Source organism: Kwoniella botswanensis, chromosome 2, assembly GCF_036426115.1.
Source record: "Kwoniella botswanensis chromosome 2, complete sequence".
In the NCBI taxonomy this organism is placed as follows: domain Eukaryota; kingdom Fungi; phylum Basidiomycota; class Tremellomycetes; order Tremellales; family Cryptococcaceae; genus Kwoniella; species Kwoniella botswanensis.
This window is the reverse complement of record NC_088600.1, coordinates 2,260,704-2,277,492: the sequence shown is the minus strand read 5'-3', so window position 1 is coordinate 2,277,492 and position 16,789 is coordinate 2,260,704. Positions and strand designations below refer to the sequence as shown.

General features: G+C 45.1%; 6 protein-coding genes across 6 annotated transcripts; 2 read left to right on the top strand and 4 right to left on the bottom strand.

The window, feature by feature from the left end:
- Positions 1-137: 137 nt before the first annotated feature.
- L199_007749 (uncharacterized protein) lies at positions 138-2,581 on the bottom strand (the record flags this gene model as incomplete). Its single annotated transcript, XM_064893435.1, has 12 exons — positions 138-236; positions 316-437; positions 503-605; positions 677-820; positions 876-1,019; positions 1,097-1,140; positions 1,196-1,315; positions 1,373-1,515; positions 1,574-1,583; positions 1,649-1,688; positions 1,806-2,113; positions 2,185-2,581. 12 exons carry the CDS (start codon positions 2,579-2,581, stop codon positions 138-140), a joined length of 1,674 nt encoding a protein of 557 aa, XP_064749507.1.
- An 832-nt stretch (positions 2,582-3,413) lies between these two features.
- Positions 3,414-6,152, bottom strand: L199_007748 (phenylalanine-tRNA ligase, alpha subunit; the record flags this gene model as incomplete). Its single annotated transcript, XM_064893434.1, has 12 exons — positions 3,414-3,614; positions 3,727-3,786; positions 3,856-3,932; positions 4,055-4,146; positions 4,207-4,441; positions 4,533-4,648; positions 4,718-4,846; positions 4,938-5,030; positions 5,207-5,325; positions 5,405-5,494; positions 5,614-5,763; positions 5,985-6,152. The coding sequence occupies 12 exons, from the start codon at positions 6,150-6,152 to the stop codon at positions 3,414-3,416; spliced, it is 1,530 nt and encodes a 509-aa protein (XP_064749506.1).
- A 409-nt stretch (positions 6,153-6,561) lies between these two features.
- L199_007747 (uncharacterized protein) lies at positions 6,562-9,180 on the bottom strand (the record flags this gene model as incomplete). The annotated part of the gene is made up of 7 exons (XM_064893433.1): positions 6,562-6,693; positions 6,757-6,980; positions 7,042-7,207; positions 7,274-7,535; positions 7,584-8,602; positions 8,644-9,119; positions 9,168-9,180. 7 exons carry the CDS (start codon positions 9,178-9,180, stop codon positions 6,562-6,564), a joined length of 2,292 nt encoding a protein of 763 aa, XP_064749505.1.
- Positions 9,181-9,592: 412 nt separating this feature from the next.
- L199_007746 (COP9 signalosome complex subunit 5) lies at positions 9,593-11,177 on the bottom strand (the record flags this gene model as incomplete). Its single annotated transcript, XM_064893432.1, has 10 exons — positions 9,593-9,722; positions 9,776-9,978; positions 10,038-10,235; positions 10,287-10,352; positions 10,411-10,501; positions 10,552-10,631; positions 10,685-10,825; positions 10,878-10,929; positions 10,986-11,068; positions 11,130-11,177. The coding sequence occupies 10 exons, from the start codon at positions 11,175-11,177 to the stop codon at positions 9,593-9,595; spliced, it is 1,092 nt and encodes a 363-aa protein (XP_064749504.1).
- A 229-nt stretch (positions 11,178-11,406) lies between these two features.
- Positions 11,407-11,739, top strand: L199_007745 (uncharacterized protein; the record flags this gene model as incomplete). Its single annotated transcript, XM_064893431.1, has 2 exons — positions 11,407-11,642; positions 11,700-11,739. 2 exons carry the CDS (start codon positions 11,407-11,409, stop codon positions 11,737-11,739), a joined length of 276 nt encoding a protein of 91 aa, XP_064749503.1.
- Positions 11,740-12,920: 1,181 nt separating this feature from the next.
- On the top strand, positions 12,921-15,028 carry L199_007744 (uncharacterized protein; the record flags this gene model as incomplete). Its single annotated transcript, XM_064893430.1, has 9 exons — positions 12,921-13,159; positions 13,212-13,345; positions 13,405-13,526; positions 13,574-13,753; positions 13,828-14,086; positions 14,137-14,180; positions 14,238-14,430; positions 14,495-14,799; positions 14,864-15,028. The coding sequence occupies 9 exons, from the start codon at positions 12,921-12,923 to the stop codon at positions 15,026-15,028; spliced, it is 1,641 nt and encodes a 546-aa protein (XP_064749502.1).
- Between the last annotated feature and the right edge of the window lie 1,761 nt (positions 15,029-16,789).

The following is a 16,789-nucleotide window of genomic DNA, read 5'->3' as shown; positions in this document are numbered from 1 at the left end:
AAGAACCTTGATCCAGGATCGTGGCAGTTCAAGTACTGAAAACCCCCACATGCTACTATGATACAGTGTATATCCAATGTTTCCCAAAAGGCAGAAAAATAATCACTACAGTAATCTGTGTTCGAGACTTCTCTCATCTATTTTCCAGCTATCGAGTCCGATTCCAGCTCGGGATCCGATCCAAGTGATTCTTCTATCAATCTGACTACCAGCTCTGTGTTTATACTTATCTCACCCTAAAGGTACTTCAAGATCAGCCACGGTCCAACAGATATCACGGTAATCTTATCCCTTGTAGGAAAAGATTGAACTCACTCTATCCCTCTCATCACCTTTGGTAGCACCAGTTTCTCTCCATTTCTCCTCCATCAACACCTGATCCCCCTGCACGGCTATGTATTTATGGTTCAAGCCTGTGGCTAGCAGTTCAAAGTCACCTACAGAATGTGAGAACTAGTTAGTTCCTGGACCATCGTTCAGAGCAGAATCAATTATGCCTTACGTATGAAACCACCATCTTCGAACAACTCAATCACCAGAGAATCTTCTCTTGGTGGCATCCAGAGGGTGTTGAATAGTTCGTCACCATGTAAAGATACGAGGACCTGGTCAAGTACGGGTGTTTAGCATATCAAGAGGGACAGCCGCACGGAAGAGAGAGACGGCTCGAACATACCTGGGCTCTTCCCACGAGATCGACCTGACGTGCTTTGCTCATAGCTGACAGTCTAGCTACGTGGACTTCAGCAATGTTCGTCAAGCTCATTAATCCTTCTACCAAAGCATCGTGATCGGATTGTTTCATCTTAGGGTTTTCTTTCTGAAAGTATTATATCGTCAGTGCCATTATCCGTTAAGGCCAAAACAAGACTCACCTGCCTATCCACATAGACTATAACGGGCAATCCCCTCGATCCGACCTCCGAGTGATCATCAACACCCAGAGAACGCATGACGTTGGATCGAACGGAATCCCAGAATGATCGAGTGGCCGAGATGGAGGGTATAAGGGCGTTCATCTAAAAAACATGAACGTTTGGTGGATAGTCAGTCGAACAGTCTGATGGAAGAGATGGAAAGAAAGAAGAGACCTCACCTTTCCCCATTTACCCACTTCTCCACCTGAAGCATGTGCTGCCCCTATCGCGTGATTTGAGATTAATTCAAGGTATTTCTGATTGTCTATGCAACTCACATCGGTCGACGATCACTACTTTCTCAAGTAATAACGGCAATCCGGCGGTATTCCTATCTTCCCAGCCTTGCTTGTCCTCTATCGATACAGACGGTAAGGCATGAGCGAGGAACCAGGCATCTGATGGATCTTGATGTTAGCTTGCGTCTATAACAGTGAAAAGGATGAGAAACCCACTGTCGCCTCGATCATCCCTCCAACTGGGATCTGCACCACAACGGGGGAACCATACCCGCTTGGGTACAGGTTTGGACATTGAATATGGCATGGTGGACGCTAATACTCTGGTAGCCCCCAAGAAAGCTTCAAGAACGAAATGTCTAATGACAGTGAGGTAGATCAGCCTATTGATCAATCGGTATCCATGAAGAAGCGCACCTGAAATAGACTGGAAACAGGTACGACCGTCAGCTTAGGATGGTTGGTAGAACGCAGAGGATGATGTATACTCACCTAAATATCCATCAGGTCCCGGAGGGTCATTGAAGATGTACTATGAATTCAGTCGGATTAGCTGTTCTCCAAATCATATGTCTCCCAGATGCGATGGCAATTCGAGATTGTCAACCTTCGAGAGTAAGAGCTCGTCCTGAAAGGATTCCTCACTTACAGTAACTCCTCCCAATTTATATCCTTTCTTACCAATCTCATCCCTTCCCACATCCTGATCAACGATCTTCCATCTACCTTCATCTGCACCTTGACCTCTCTTCTCACTCGACAAGATATGTTTCACCTCGGGAAAGGGATTACGTTTCGGTTTGTTTGACATTTGTTCTTGGATTTCCAGATCCATCTGATAGGCATCTTCGTCATCCGTAGGTAATTCGATTATCTGACTTGCGTCCGAGGGGACTACAGAGGTCAAGACGGAGTTAATGAGGTACATGTTAGAGAAGACTTGATATCCTGGTGTCCCTGCCAAGGTCACATATCCATCATCAACGTCATCCTCCACTAGCGTAGTCATGGCCATATCTATGACTCACCCCCTTCATAGTTTGTCACAACCAATTCCCATTCCAGATCCACCCAACCATCTCTCCCTTCTACATTCTCTACATCCTCATAGCTGCTATATCTCCCTTCGAACCCTCCATCGAGATCTATCAGCATATCACCTTGCATGTTGTTCCTCCATTTACCAGCTTGTATGAGATCTTTCATTCCATTCGATATCGACCATTTGTTGGGTGACTTGAACCACCCTCCTCCAGGATTCCCCACGTAGGGACTGGCAGTGGGACTCTTGGCACGTTGACGCTGATGTTCGTAGCCCTGATCATCGATTATATTGGACGAAATGATGAATAGAGCCATTATACCGAAAGTTATGAGAAAACTTCGTACGATGATACGTTTGGTGAGGTATGGTAGACCGATCATGGTGGTGGTGTGATCCATGTGCGAACTTATCACGCTCGTTCCTATGTCTTCTCTGGAAGATGGAGAAGAAAGCGACCAAAGAAAGATATGTTAGATCTGTTGTTCATCTGATTGCTACCCCGAGAGGTATAGGTAGGTATATATCAAGCACGTCGTGTTTCTTTCTTCCAGTCGCGTTGAGCTTTCTGTACTCGTATACCTAGTATCTATGTGATGTCCGTTACTCTCGATGGTTGTCTTTCGTCTTACCCTTCTTCTGCCAGGGTTATCGCTGCTGCTGTGAAAGATGACTTCTCTTGTATCTCATGAGGATGATGATTCTGCTCACACAATGGAATCGTTGTTGCTGATTTTCTATGTTCGTATCAATGGTTTCAGGTCCAGGAATAAGCTTTACGTTATTCCTTGATTCTCTTTCACCGCTGGAATCTTCATCACTGGCTCTGGTCTCTCTCTCTCTTTCTAGCCTGCGCGTCATGCTCTGCTCACATGTTGATATACATAAGATGTCTCACAATCATATTCTTCTCGGGCATGGACATTCCTCTAGCTCATTTCGTTACCTGTACTGGTTCGATTCCCTCCCTCCCGAACTCCGGACGCAGTTGCAGTATCAGGGTTTGTCAAACATCCAATCTCCTAGTGTCAACTTTGCGTGATTGGCAGGATACTCTTCGTCGGACAACACGAGAATAAGAACATCTCGTGCGAAGGAGTAAGAAACGATTTTCTCACGACGGAGTCGGAAAAAAAATATCCTTTGTCAGATCTATATATGCATAAAGAACCTTCCTTCACCGGTCACACGATGATGATTATACCGGAGCAAAACCTAATCATCACCTTTCTCCAGTCTTACGGCCGGTCTCTTCTTGACTTGATCCAAATCAGTCTTGTGTCCCACCAAAGTCCTTATATCGGATATCTTGTATTTGATCATCGTTGGTCTCTCTAACGACATACCCCATCCCAATACTCTGACTCCTTTGGGCAGACCCATGGGTTCCAACATCTCGGGTCGGAAAATACCAGACTGATCATGGTAAATACCATTACAAACGTCAACACGTATACTCTGAGAACATACAGGAGAATGGAGAATACCCTGAGGTGGGGGACGGGGAAAACCCAAAAGCGATACTCACATTAGCAATTTCAATCCATTTTCCTAAACCTTCATGCCATGAGAAAACTTCCATACTTGGCTATGAACGGAACGAGGGTCAGCTGATGAGATCCCTTCTGCATCCAGCGGAATTGCCAAAGAAACCCACCTCGGTGTAAGGGTTGTAAGCAGGTTTGAATCGGAGTTTATGGTTACCAGTCTTGGCAAAGAATTCTTGCATGAAAGCTACAACAGAAAATAAATAATCATTAGCCATGAGATCTGAGAAAGGTGTTCTTGGGCGCGTACCAGGGGTGATCACGTCTCACACTTTGGTGAAGAGATCTCAAGGGGTAGATTGCACTCACCAATCAAATTACCCAACGTGATGTTATAATCAGCCACTACACCTTCAACCTGATGGAACTCCGCCAAATGGGTAGCATCGGCAGTCTCGTTTCTATCAAACCAATGATCGTCAGCTTTGATTTCCAAGGTGAAGAAGCAGTTAACAACGCACCTGAATACTCTATCAATACTGTACATCTTGGCAGGTTTGAAACCACCTTTCTGATTCGCCAATTCATACAACATGGCAGTCGATACGGCAGTGGTGTGCGTCCTCAACACTAATTTTTCACTTTCTTCCCTTGAGAAAGGTGCTCTGTAACCTATAGATCCATATCCACCTTCTTCGTGGATCTTTCGAACCCTTTCGTAATACTCTGGATCTGGTTGAAGGGCCTTAACGGGGTCTACAAGGAAATGTACGTTGCAAAACATCAGCCTCTCGATAAGTTTGCTAAATTACTGATGATGTGGTAAATATAGGAATGCTCAACCCACCTTTCACATAGAAGGTATCCTGCATCTCTCTGGCAGGATGTTGTTGGGGCACAAACATAGCGTCGAAATTCCAGAAGGCAGATTCCACGAACCGGTTGGTGGGCATTTCAGTGAAACTGTTCAAAGACAACATCACCATTGTGAGCATTTCAGCAGGTGCTTTGCAATGGAGTGCGATAACTCACCCCATGTCGAAAAAGATATTCCTGAATTCCTCTCTGACTTTCAACAACGGATGTAAAGCACCTCCATCGGTAGGTTGACCAGTAGCAGCGAAGTTGTACTGTTTGAAAGAGGAGTCCTTCCAAGCACCACTGGAAATTCAAAAGGGAAGTTGGCGAAAATCAGTAAAGACATCAAACGTTGGCAAAAGACAAGGTCTGGATGTAAGATTGGATGACTCACGATTGAAGCATATCAGCTGTAAGATCTGTCTCTAATTGTTTCACTTCTGTGGAGAAGTTTGACCCCTTTGTAACGGAGTAGTGGATGTGTTTTCTACAAGTTGTATGGGCAACGGCCATAGATACATTAGCTCAATATCCCATCATCTGTACTCTAAGCAAATACTACCTGTCATGGCATATGGTCGTATTCTCCATCACAAGCAGGAGACCTCACTCTCCCCGCCAGTCGTTCCGTAGAACGATGATTGTGAGATTCTCCTCACTCACTTAGGTTGAATCAATTTCCTCTTTTGCAATTCTTTCGTCACACTCTCTCCACCAGCGTGATCACCTTTCTCATTGATCTCACGAAGTTGATCGGCAGTTTCGTCTGATGGAGCTTCGACCTATGACGATGAGTCGATCGACAAATCTATCAGTTATACTTCTCATCTGAATACGACGGTTAGGTGGAGTACAGCTTACAGCTCTTACGAAACCCGCTCCGTCTTTCGCTATCCACTTGTTCTTGAATGCTCGCGATTGTCCTACTTTGGCGTCTGGACCAACAAGTTTCTGTGAACCATCAGATGACAGGATTAGTCACACCGTAGTGATAATGAGAGGTGGTGCAAAAGTAGTCCGCAGGATAAATCATGAGACTGAATCTTAGGTTAGAACTCTTCTTCACTCACCTGTAATTCCTGTACAGTCACAGGTTCGCCCTGACCTTTCACAGGCAAGACCTTCCATACTCTGATTTCGTGAGATCCATTCTCATTTATCGTCTTTCCTTCTTCCGTCAGAGTGAATGAGGTGGTGGTGATTTGTTTGTACTCTATCATCTAAAGTTGGACACAACAAACGCAATCAGCTTGGTCAAGATCTATTTGGTTTTGCGATGTCGAGAAGCCAAGTTGTATATGAGACCTCTCGTGATGACACATTTCCACTGTATCATCGTGACCCCATTCCGAAAGCAGGGACCTCTACAACGTCGTCATGTCATGACCTCCTGCCATTGATAGTTCTTGAACCCTCGAAAGGACATATGAAACACACTCACCTCTTTACTTTGCAGGCTATCCAGCACACCTCTCACAGCCCCTTGATCTTCAGGCGTATTCAACGCTCTCCCATCGACGACCAGTTCTCTCGAGTCTGGGATGGAACCATTGGCAGAAAGTGTCTGGAGGAACAGGGATTGGATGGATTCGGGTGATGGAGTTGACATTCTGATGGCCCGACTGTATGTGTGCTCTGAAATACTTCGGAAATGACCTTGACTGACTCAGAGGTAGCTAGGGGTAAAGGGTCGAATGATATGTATATCTATATAACTCGAATCAGAATAGCAATTTCAACATTTCAACGAAACCATAGACCATAGGCCAAATTCAAGCATTTAAAGCTCGGTTCCCTCCGACTGACTCGACCATCGGAATAGGCACGCAGCCAGAAAACTTGCACGCGCCTATTCCGTGCATATAGTATCAACCGCCTAGATATATCATCTTGCTGTATTCCACTTGCATCCTTGCATTGACAGTAAATTAGTCACCAAAAGTATGATGATAATTTTGATGTGCATGCGGATATACCTATGACTAACACCTTCTCCTTCTTCTTCTTCTTCCCCCAGCTTACGGTCTCATAGGTTTCAACCACTTGTCCGCATTTTCAAACTGTTCTATCACATCTTTGCCTACCACTCTCTGAGCCAATGAAGGGTTGGGTCCTTGTTCTTTATCGAGTGATCGTATCGCTGCCATGATCTTTGAAAGGAGGTCAATCATTCAATACAAGTATCGCAAGTATCAATCGGGGAGGTGACTTACTGAATCCCAAAATCTGAAACCCCTTTCAACTTCCTGTAAAGGTGATTTCACACTGGAGAAGGATTGCTCAACGAACGACAAAGCATCCTTCTTAGCTTGGATGGCTCGGTCAGAATTGGCATCAGCCTCGGTGATAGTATCCTCGAAGTGATAGGTGGTGGCATCAAGATAGGTTTTGGTCAAAATACCGAAACCCGTATTGACTTCGCTTTGGAATGGCAGACCTGCAACGAGCAGCGACATTAGCCAAAAGTTAACAACTTGTACTGATGCATTGTAGCTCACTAAGCATGAAATCCTGGTAATCTTCTCTGTTCCGCCTAGCGCTTCCTGCAAGTAATATATGGACGGAGACGGCTTCGCAGAGATGTCTAAGGGATTTCGATAATGCTCTGACGAAAGAGTTGAAGACTAGTAACTCTCGAGATAAAGGACCAACCCATTGTTGGGGCTAGGAAGATTATCAGTGTTGTCATCAAGCGACAGACATATACACATATGAGACAAATCGACTTACTCTTGACATCAGAGGCAGAATGGAGATACATCGCATGATAAGCAATATACTCTTCTGCTCCTCGTCCGTTCCGAAACTTGGTCCACCCGATAAAGTTTCCGAATTTTCACCACCCCACTTTGATCCATGGACAACTCCAGCTCGTAGTAACTCTAGCAAGAGATACAGTGGTTCTTGGAATCGATCATTCACACGGGACACCGCATTAGCAGCGTACAACGCTTTACCGATTAAAGTTTGTGTGTGATTGGCATTGATAAAGCTACATAGGAATTAGCAAGGTATATTCAGTGATAACGGTACAACATACCCTCTCAATTCCATAAGACGCCAGAGAACATTGGCGACTAGCTCATCCTTCTTGTCAAGTGCCTTGCTTCCTTTGTCTTTTCGAGTATGAGCCGCTAATTCCTCGGTGACTAAAGCACCTATACAGAGCTTCAGATCGATAGTAGAAGAGTTCTGTCGTCGCAGCTCCGACTCAATGGTAGGCATGGGTACATGCCATCCCGATAGCTTCTCGACAAGGGACTGGGTAGTGGCGTCGTTGTATGGAATGTTGGTACCTTGAGGACCAGCGAAAGGAGGGTCAAAGAAATAATGAGCGCTGATCCGACGTTTTGACCAGTCGGGATGTAAGACGTTGAGGAGTAAGGCGATAGTGGTGCAACGAGGGGATGTGGGTCCTTCGGTGATGACATCTTTAATGAACCTGTGGTAATCGGTAGTATCGGCTAAAGGTTGGTTTTCGTGTATAATCCCGCTGGTTATCCATCCCACCACTTGAGAGCTGATCAAACCCTTGCAGATGTAGAAGTAGAGTTCATCAGGGATCCTAGGGGAGAAGATCTCGTCGAGGTCACCGGGTATATCGGAGAGTGTAAAAGGTTGACCAAGCGGTGCGACCACTGTAGGTAATGGGACACAGGATCCTTCGGTGGTAAGGACAAGAGAGCATTTGACGGCAAGACGAGCTTTCCAAAATGCATCAATGTAATTCTGCGTCTTGAATTGAGATTCTCGCCAATTTTGGCAAACGAGAATACCAGATTTATGATGACGCATAAGATCTATGACGGTCTTTACTGCAAAGTCGTTGGCGATGGGAGGGAAGGTACGGGAGAGGGATGATCCAGCGAGAATACCCATATCGAGGAATTGTTCGCTGGTGAGGTTGAGATCCACGAGTAGTCTGGTCTTCTCGACGAATTGGAAGTTGTGAGTCCAATCGGTAGAAGTGATGACTCGTTCGACGGGCCACATCAAGCATTCGGTGGAAGAATAGACGGCATGGATATAACCTTTGGGATGTTGTAAGAGGTAGGCAAGCTACAAGAGAGTCAGCTAAGTTGGGGTTGCATACAACTCACCTGAGCAAATTCGATATAAGGAGCAATGACAAATTCCACGAAACGATGTCTGAACAACCTGATGATCAACCTCAACAAATCCTTATGATCCGTCCATGACCCATTCCTAATCGCTGTGAGCTGCATGATAGCTCTCTCCACCTGACCGTTCTCATAGTAAGACCACGCTTCGTTCTTCACCTGCGTTTCACGCTCTGCCTGAGGGTCGGGTCCTTTCTGCGGAGGTCGAGAAGCGAGTGGAAGACCTGAAAAGACAAAGACCGGCTTTATGTTCAAACGTTCTAAAGCACGCAGGTCGGTTTCTATCTTTGCGATTATACCGAGAGGTAGACCACCGGTAGCGGCGACGAGAGGTTCTCTAGAGTCGGCATCGGAGAGCAGGTGTGAGAGATAGTATGTCGCATCGATACCAAGACGAGTATTGGCAATAGCAGAGAGGGGACATGTCTGGATGAGCTTCCTCTCCCGAAGGTACACTGATTGTCAGCGTCATTCCACCTCGACAATACACTCACCATCTATACCTCGGATCCCCATTGTTGATACGTGGAGTTCACCTGAGGCTACCTTGAAAACAGAGAAGAAAGGATGTTGACGTTGATTTGACCACCGTGAGCCGCAGCTCTCGAGGCTGCACAATGATCAAACTCCCTGGAGGATTAGGAGGGGTATACAGAAGCTATGACGGCCTCTTCTCTGGTACCGGGCTGGGGTGGATGCTAGCGATATATCTTTACTGTAATGTCAAGGTGAAAGCAACGGATGTTCTATGCAGTCTTATGTTACCTGCCAGTTGCAGTGCACGGAGGACGAGCATTGTTGCTGTTACGCCACGCTCCTTGTCCCTGAATCACGGGTGCCACGTGGGGGATCTCATTCATCATCATCTAGTTACAAAGGAGGGACTCGTCTCTATTTTACATTATCATATATCGTATACCATATACATTCATTGCCTGCCCTGCACAGTGGCTCTCGCTGTGGTAGGATCCAAAGGAGCTTGAAGGGGAGTGTTGAAGAGCTTGTCTTTGAGCAGCTGAGATATCATTCCGTTTTGAGCTTCAGTCGCGATACGTGAGCTACGGGGAGTTTCAATCAGCGTAAGAGCACAACTTCATGATCCGATACGCACCTATCCTTGGCGACTTTGGCTAGAGCGGTATCTTCTTCTTCGACTCCCGCATAGTCCTTAATATTAACTTTGCCCTTTGCTGAAGCCTGTCCAGCAGGTGCTGATTTGAGTTTGAGATTCGACGTTGAGCTACTGAGGTTTGATGAGGCAACTTGAAGCTTGGCGTTCAGATCTTTCACTTGAGAGGTCGAGTATTCGCGATTCTGAAATGTTGCCAGGTCATCAATCTGGCTATATCTCACGTGAAAGAAGCCATACTTACAGAAGTGAGAAGACTTGAACTTAATGTAGCTACCCAATACTTGTTCCATAACAGATCCAGCAATTGCTCATCCAGCTTGGTCTTGTAGATCTCAACTTTAAGAGGGTAGTATGCATCCGCGTGGACACCAAAGTCTTCTATCTTCTCCATAGGTATCGACTGGTATTGAGAGGTACCTGATGAGGGAGGTTTGTATCCCTGTGTCTATTATCAGCATTGTCTGCATTTGCAGACTGTAGCTCGACCTACTTCAGGATAGGTTCGGAAAGCTCCAATTTCGACTTTACCAGCAGATACTGTTCTATTCGGATCGATCTTTGAGCATATCAGCTACGATGCATATACATAGAAGCGCTCGTGAAGTTGAGCTCACCACGACAGCGAGGTAAGGGTCGTTAAATTTCTGTTGGTTGAGCTGAGTATTCACATCGATACCGGAAAGCCAGCAGCCGTAACCAGGATGTCTGAATTCATATCAGCGAAGGGCTACTCGATGATCGGTTGAAGAACTTACGAGTGATACCACCCCCTAAGTAATTCCCCCTTTCCAGCTTCTCTCGACGATTCTTGGAAGCTGACCATATACTCCATTGCCTGTACAGACGATATTAGTGGATCTTCTATCAAGAAACGAAGGCCATTCTCACCTCATTTCCTGCATTGACTCTTGTCTCGGTACCTTGAACGGGTAGAGCTGCTGCATCCATGATCCAGAACACTCCATCTTTCACTCTACCATACATGACTCCCATGATCTCATAAGCTCCTCCTGATCGTGCGTGCGTGACCTGTGGGATGTAATCAGCATAAGTTCAGTTGAAAGCAGCAGTATGAACTTACCATCTTGATCAAAGCGACGGCTGAGATCTTGACGGTATGGAAGTAATGGGGACTACCACAGGGACAAAAGTTAGCAATCTAGAACGGCGGGAAGGGCGTATAGCTCACTCTTTCGACCAAGGTGCATCATCTTCTAAAGCCTTTTCCTCTTCCCTTGGGTACTGAAAGATCGCAGCGGTCGGATCGACAGACTGTGAGGAAATGATCTGAGCATCAGCATTTCTCAAGTACTGGGTCCATTCGGAGACGTACCTGTACATCGTTATTGAGCTCGAAGGTCTTCCTGGCTATGTCGCTCATCTTGCACGTGCTGCTGAAGTGTATGGCATGAACAAGAGGAAGTTGAATAGCTCATTATCTAGCATCGTCATGGATACCTCACTCTCTCGCCTCCACTTCTCAATTCTGATAGAGACTTACGTTACGTAAACAACCCGGTCATAGAAGGACGTCTCATCCTTCCTCGTTATTGGTCTTTTGGTTCTTCGTACTAGCAATCAGCACAATACCTATAAGAGTCAAACTCAGAATGTCACTATCAAGCTACACAGAGGCAGCATTGGGCGAACCATGGTCTACCCCCGCTACGTCTCAAGCTGAGGAACCAACCGTGGAATCAGCCCTGGAGAAAGAAAAGATAATCAAAGATATCCTTTCACTTCGTGATGGATTGAGAGGGTTGTTAGTAAGGGTCACAGAGGTGGAAGCGGATAATGAGAAGTTGGCAAAAGACAATGAGATGCTCAGTGTATATATCGATAATCTGTAAGCTTGATTTCCGCCTTTCATGCACGATCCGAACTGACTCATTTGGGATTGTAGGACAAGGAACTCAGTCGTTGCTGCTGGAACTAAACGATGATACTTCCACGTACCTACTCTCGGTCAACAGCACCTGCATATACGTCTCGGCAATGCCAAACTTGCTCTGCGCGAATATCGGCGTGAATGTATACACACTGGCTCTCGTCCAGCTTCTATCGTTCAATAATCCGACAATACAGAGAAGAAGTGATGGGAAGAAATAGGATTGTCACAAATAGGAGGACAAAAAGGGATATAGGACGATTATCAGGGCAAGGTGAATCATGGTCTTGATCACATCAGGAATGGATATAGTGAATAATTTGATCCGTCGATACAATATCAGCGGTATGTTAACCTCCTGCCAGTAGTACAATAAGGATGTGCCAAAGGCACATTTGCTTTATACTCATCAACTACACAAGTCTGTTATCGACTTTAAAAGTTGTTCCTGACAATCGTGTTTGATATCAACATCTGAATTTCATCCTTGATTGATCAATCAATCATTTCTCTTGCTCAATCACACCAATACGTATCCATTATTATCATCTTCTCGTGTTTAATCACTGCCCAATTTAACCTAATCGGGGATAGATCGAAAGGTACCATCCTGCCCATCCATCCATACGAACTACTGGCTCATCACTGATCGAAGATCAGGGTATGACATGTAGAGGGAACAAAATGGTCTTTTATTTTGATCGGATACGAAAAATAAAGAAATAAACCTTAACCAAAAACGTTCCACTCTGTAGCTTGATGATCAACATCCTCACTGATCGACCTGACTTTTTTCCCAAATCTGATTGCCCTAGGCTCCTCAATCATCGTTATTCAGGTAGAGGGTAATTAACAAGCAGGTTACTGATGGTAACGAACAAAATTTGATGTATCAAGGTTAATATTCGGAGCAAATGGATGAAATCAACTCTTACTTGATGCTTGATGCTTGATTGGGTTTGTGATGATGGTTTCCATGTTCTCATTGAGCGTTTGACCTGGATTAGGCTCTGATGTGATGTGATGAATTGATGGTATGCAGATCACTTACACGTTTTTTTTTTCTTTATTCAACCAATTTTTTAGACTTTAATCTTTTCCCATAACGAAATTTTATGAGGCTAGGTCTGATCATCTGGTCTTCCTCTTAGCTATATATAACAGCACTAAGTATCTCAATACAAGGAGTATCATGTTTTTCTGTCCTTTCTTACCTTCTTCCTGTTTATTTCCACCATGACCGCTTATACACTCTATGCTATAAGCTTCTTGATTCCTATTGTCATCTGGTGGTACCGATTCAAACCCATCACTCTACCCGGTGTACCACATTGGCCCAATGGCCACTTTCTATGGGGTGACTTACTTCGACTGAAACACATTTTGCTGAATAACGGATCGTTCACCGATTTTCTGGATCTATCAGCAAGCACACTTGGACCGATATGTCAGATAAGACTTGGCCCTTTCGCCCAGTCAGTTCAACTCTAAAATAATCGGTATACATAGCTAATTCACTTTACGTAGTATGGTAGTTATAACTGATTATATGGAGATGGAATCCCTTCTACTTCGACGTCATCAATCACTCGATCGATCATCTCAGACGACAAGTCTATTCAAAACTATCTTACCCCGAGCTCTGCTTACGCTAAAAAGCGGTCAAGTCTGGAGACATCATAGGAGAGCCATGATAATGCGATGACCCCTCGATTTCTAGCTCTTACGATGCCGAATATCACTAGATCTGCTCAGGACTTGGCGAGATTGTGGGAAAAGAAGAATGACTTGAGTCGTGGGAGGAGTTGGCAAGCTGAAAAGGACTTGGAGAGTGCCACGATGGTGAGTCAAAGTTTGCATAAGAGCAATTATTGATGAATTTGAATTAGGATGCAATCTGTGGAATGGCATTTGACAAGTCATGGGACGTTGTTCCCAGTTACATAAACCGGCTGGAACGGATCAACGCGCATACCGAAGGTGGAACTGTCGAAATGGGTGATAGAGATGAGATGATATTCAGGCTGGAAGCACCTGATCTGGCGAAGAGTACATGGTATATCTTCAAAGTGGGTCATTCCAACTAATACTATTCTCTCCTGCTGGAAGCCAGAGCTGAATTGCGATTGACAATCTTGTCCAGGCGGTTCCCGTCCAAAGTCCGTTCCCCGCTTTAACCCATTTCTTCACTCGACTTAAACCAAGTTATCTGTACCACGTCAAGCGTATAGACGATTTCCTATCCGATAGATTGTATGAAGCTCGACAACGCATCCTTACTACATCACTTGAAGTAGCGTGGGAAGTAGCGGATAATACTCTGGATTTGTTGGTGGCAAAACGAATGCAGCAAGGTGATGAGGCAATGTCAGATGATGAGATCAAACAAGAACTTTTACAATGTAAGATTCAACCGTATTCTCTATGGATAACATAGGTGACATGTAGATAGATTTACTTGCAGGTACCGAGACTTCTTCCACGACTCTTGCATGGGTGAGTTTGACTTTGAGATCGACATACAAGTCATTGCAGTGACTTGATCTTTCGCAGTGGTGTAAATTCATGACCAATAACCCATCCATACAAACAAAATTACGAGGACATCTTCTCGAACGTTTACCCGAAAATTCCGACAAAAATATCAATTTTGACGATCTCAGTCCTGCCAATGTACCATACCTTGAAGCGGTGGTTCATGAAACCCTTCGGGTAGCTCGTACCGCCGGAGGCTTCCTGAGAGATAGTGAGTCCAACCAGGGCAATCCGTTCAACCGTTCCAAACTGATATTTTCACAACGACTTACTAGCCAAAGAAGATATGATGATACTCGGTCATCATATCCCAAAGGGAACAACCCTTGCGTTTCCAACTTCGATAGGATATGAGGATTGCTCACCTGTCGACCACAAACGGCCCAAATCACCTGGCACCGAGTCTCAGCATACTACAGATCATGATCAGAAAAGACGAGTAGGGTATTGGGACTACGGCACCGGCCATATCTTCGATCCTGAAAGGTGGTTAACTGAAGATGGCCGATTCAATCCAATCGCCGGACCAAGTCTGCCTTTCTCACTTGGTCAACGTAGATGTTTCGGTAAGAACCTAGCTGTAAGTCTAATCATCCACGAAAAGAATGGCAGCTTAACTGATTTGATTTCACGGGATGGGTTAGCTTCTTGAGTTGAGGGTGTTCATCGCACAGCTCAACCTTTCGTTCTTCTTCGCACCGATACCCGCAGACCAGAACCGTTTTGATCGACTTGATGATGTCATCAGCCATCCCAAGGATTGCTTCATTCGACCTATACCTTGGGCAAGGAGGGATGCGAGCTGTTAGGATTTCTGTGAAAACACGTGTACATACCATACGGATTGTCGGTTAATCATCTTATTGGAAAAGGTTTTAAAATTTGTTACCTGTCGTAGTCATTCATATCCTCCTCGTATATTCGCCACTCATGCTAGAAGGTACTACCTCTTGCCACCCAGCCTTATCTCGATCAAGAGAGTGCCACATCACAATACCCCGATTTCCTACATAACCCCGCAATTCGCTCATCGCTTACGTCCTCTTTTCAGGGTCATGTCTCCGAAAGCGGTAAATCTGAAAATATAATTTGCAATCCTTTGTTTTCCTGTTTTTCCTTACACATTACGATTTCCTCTGGTCTGATGCCTGAGTGAATGAGTCATCCTTTGTCATACAGACACACACATACTCTCTTCCCGTATCGCCTCGTGAAAATTGAAATTGAAATTGAAATTGTGCTTTTGATGCAAACAACGCTTGGACCCGTGACCCACCCACCCATCGATCCCCACCATACAAGATATAACTACACTCCCTTTCCCATCTCATCTTCATTCTTCTCTTTCTTTCTCTTTCTTTCTCATCTCAACAAACACCATTCGACATTCGACTAACATCTTACTCACAGCAACTCATCCCACCTCACCTCCATCGACATCATCGTCAACACCCCAACACCTCAAGATCGCCACTCGACATGGTTGAGTGATAATCGCATTCGCGCTGTTTTAGCACTTTTGAACTGAGATATCTGACACCCGTCTCTGACCAAGATGTGGCAAGGATAGTCTTAAGTGGGCAGACCTCTAGTAAGCTTCATTTACCAACGGTTTTTTGTGCTTCTCTAGAGTGTTGACACCGTGCTTTTTTCCTTTGGAAAATCAGGTGAGAGTCCATGACTCGTATCTTCACAGTTCATTTTGAGTTGTCTTGGGCTTTTGGTGCTGTCAATCGTCTATCTCTCCTTCCTCACAGGAACAGGTTGAGTCACAACGCAATTCGACAACACTTACTCAAGTCCATCACGGTATCTCTTACCATGCGCTCTCTTTGAACATCCATTTCAGCCTTCATTACTCATCGGGTTCACAAGGTACAATTGAAAATATTGGTCGAAGGTTAGATGCGCATATGAGTTGGTTACAAAGGTTACACGGGCAGAGGTAGATTGTGTTGGTGACGTCCATACTCTCTCCCTCTGCCCGTCGTTTCTCTTTTATCTCTTTTGGTCTATCAATGTTTACTGCTGGTTTACACAAGAACCTGAATTGCCTTCCCCCGCCTTTAGTCTGTATCGTTTTCTCCTAACCATTTCACAGTGCTCTCATCGCTCGGGATTATCGCCATGTTTGTCGACCCCGAATCGCATGTTGTGCTGGTGTTACGAGTGACGAATCACGCAGCGAGGTTATTCAAGTGGCGTTGGGATTCAGTGTTCATTACAATATAGCACGTTTGGTCTGGCTGGTTCGGTGTTCGGTTCGTCGGTATAGCTCTTTCGCTCTCGGTCATTGGTTGATTGGCATCATCTTAACGATCTTACTTGTATCTTAAGGACAACAACATAATAGTCGAAGCGAAATGTCTGACAGGCGATAACTCACCAAGTTAAGTCCACATGTACCGGAAACGAATGATCTAACCCGGAACTATCGATGTTCTCTTGATCTCTCTCTCACCTTTCACCTCATTCGTACAATACCTCTACGCCCCCACGCAGGGATCGGGTTGATGGATCGAGCAAGAAGAACATTCAATGGCTTCAAAGTTGGAAAAGAGATCACAAAG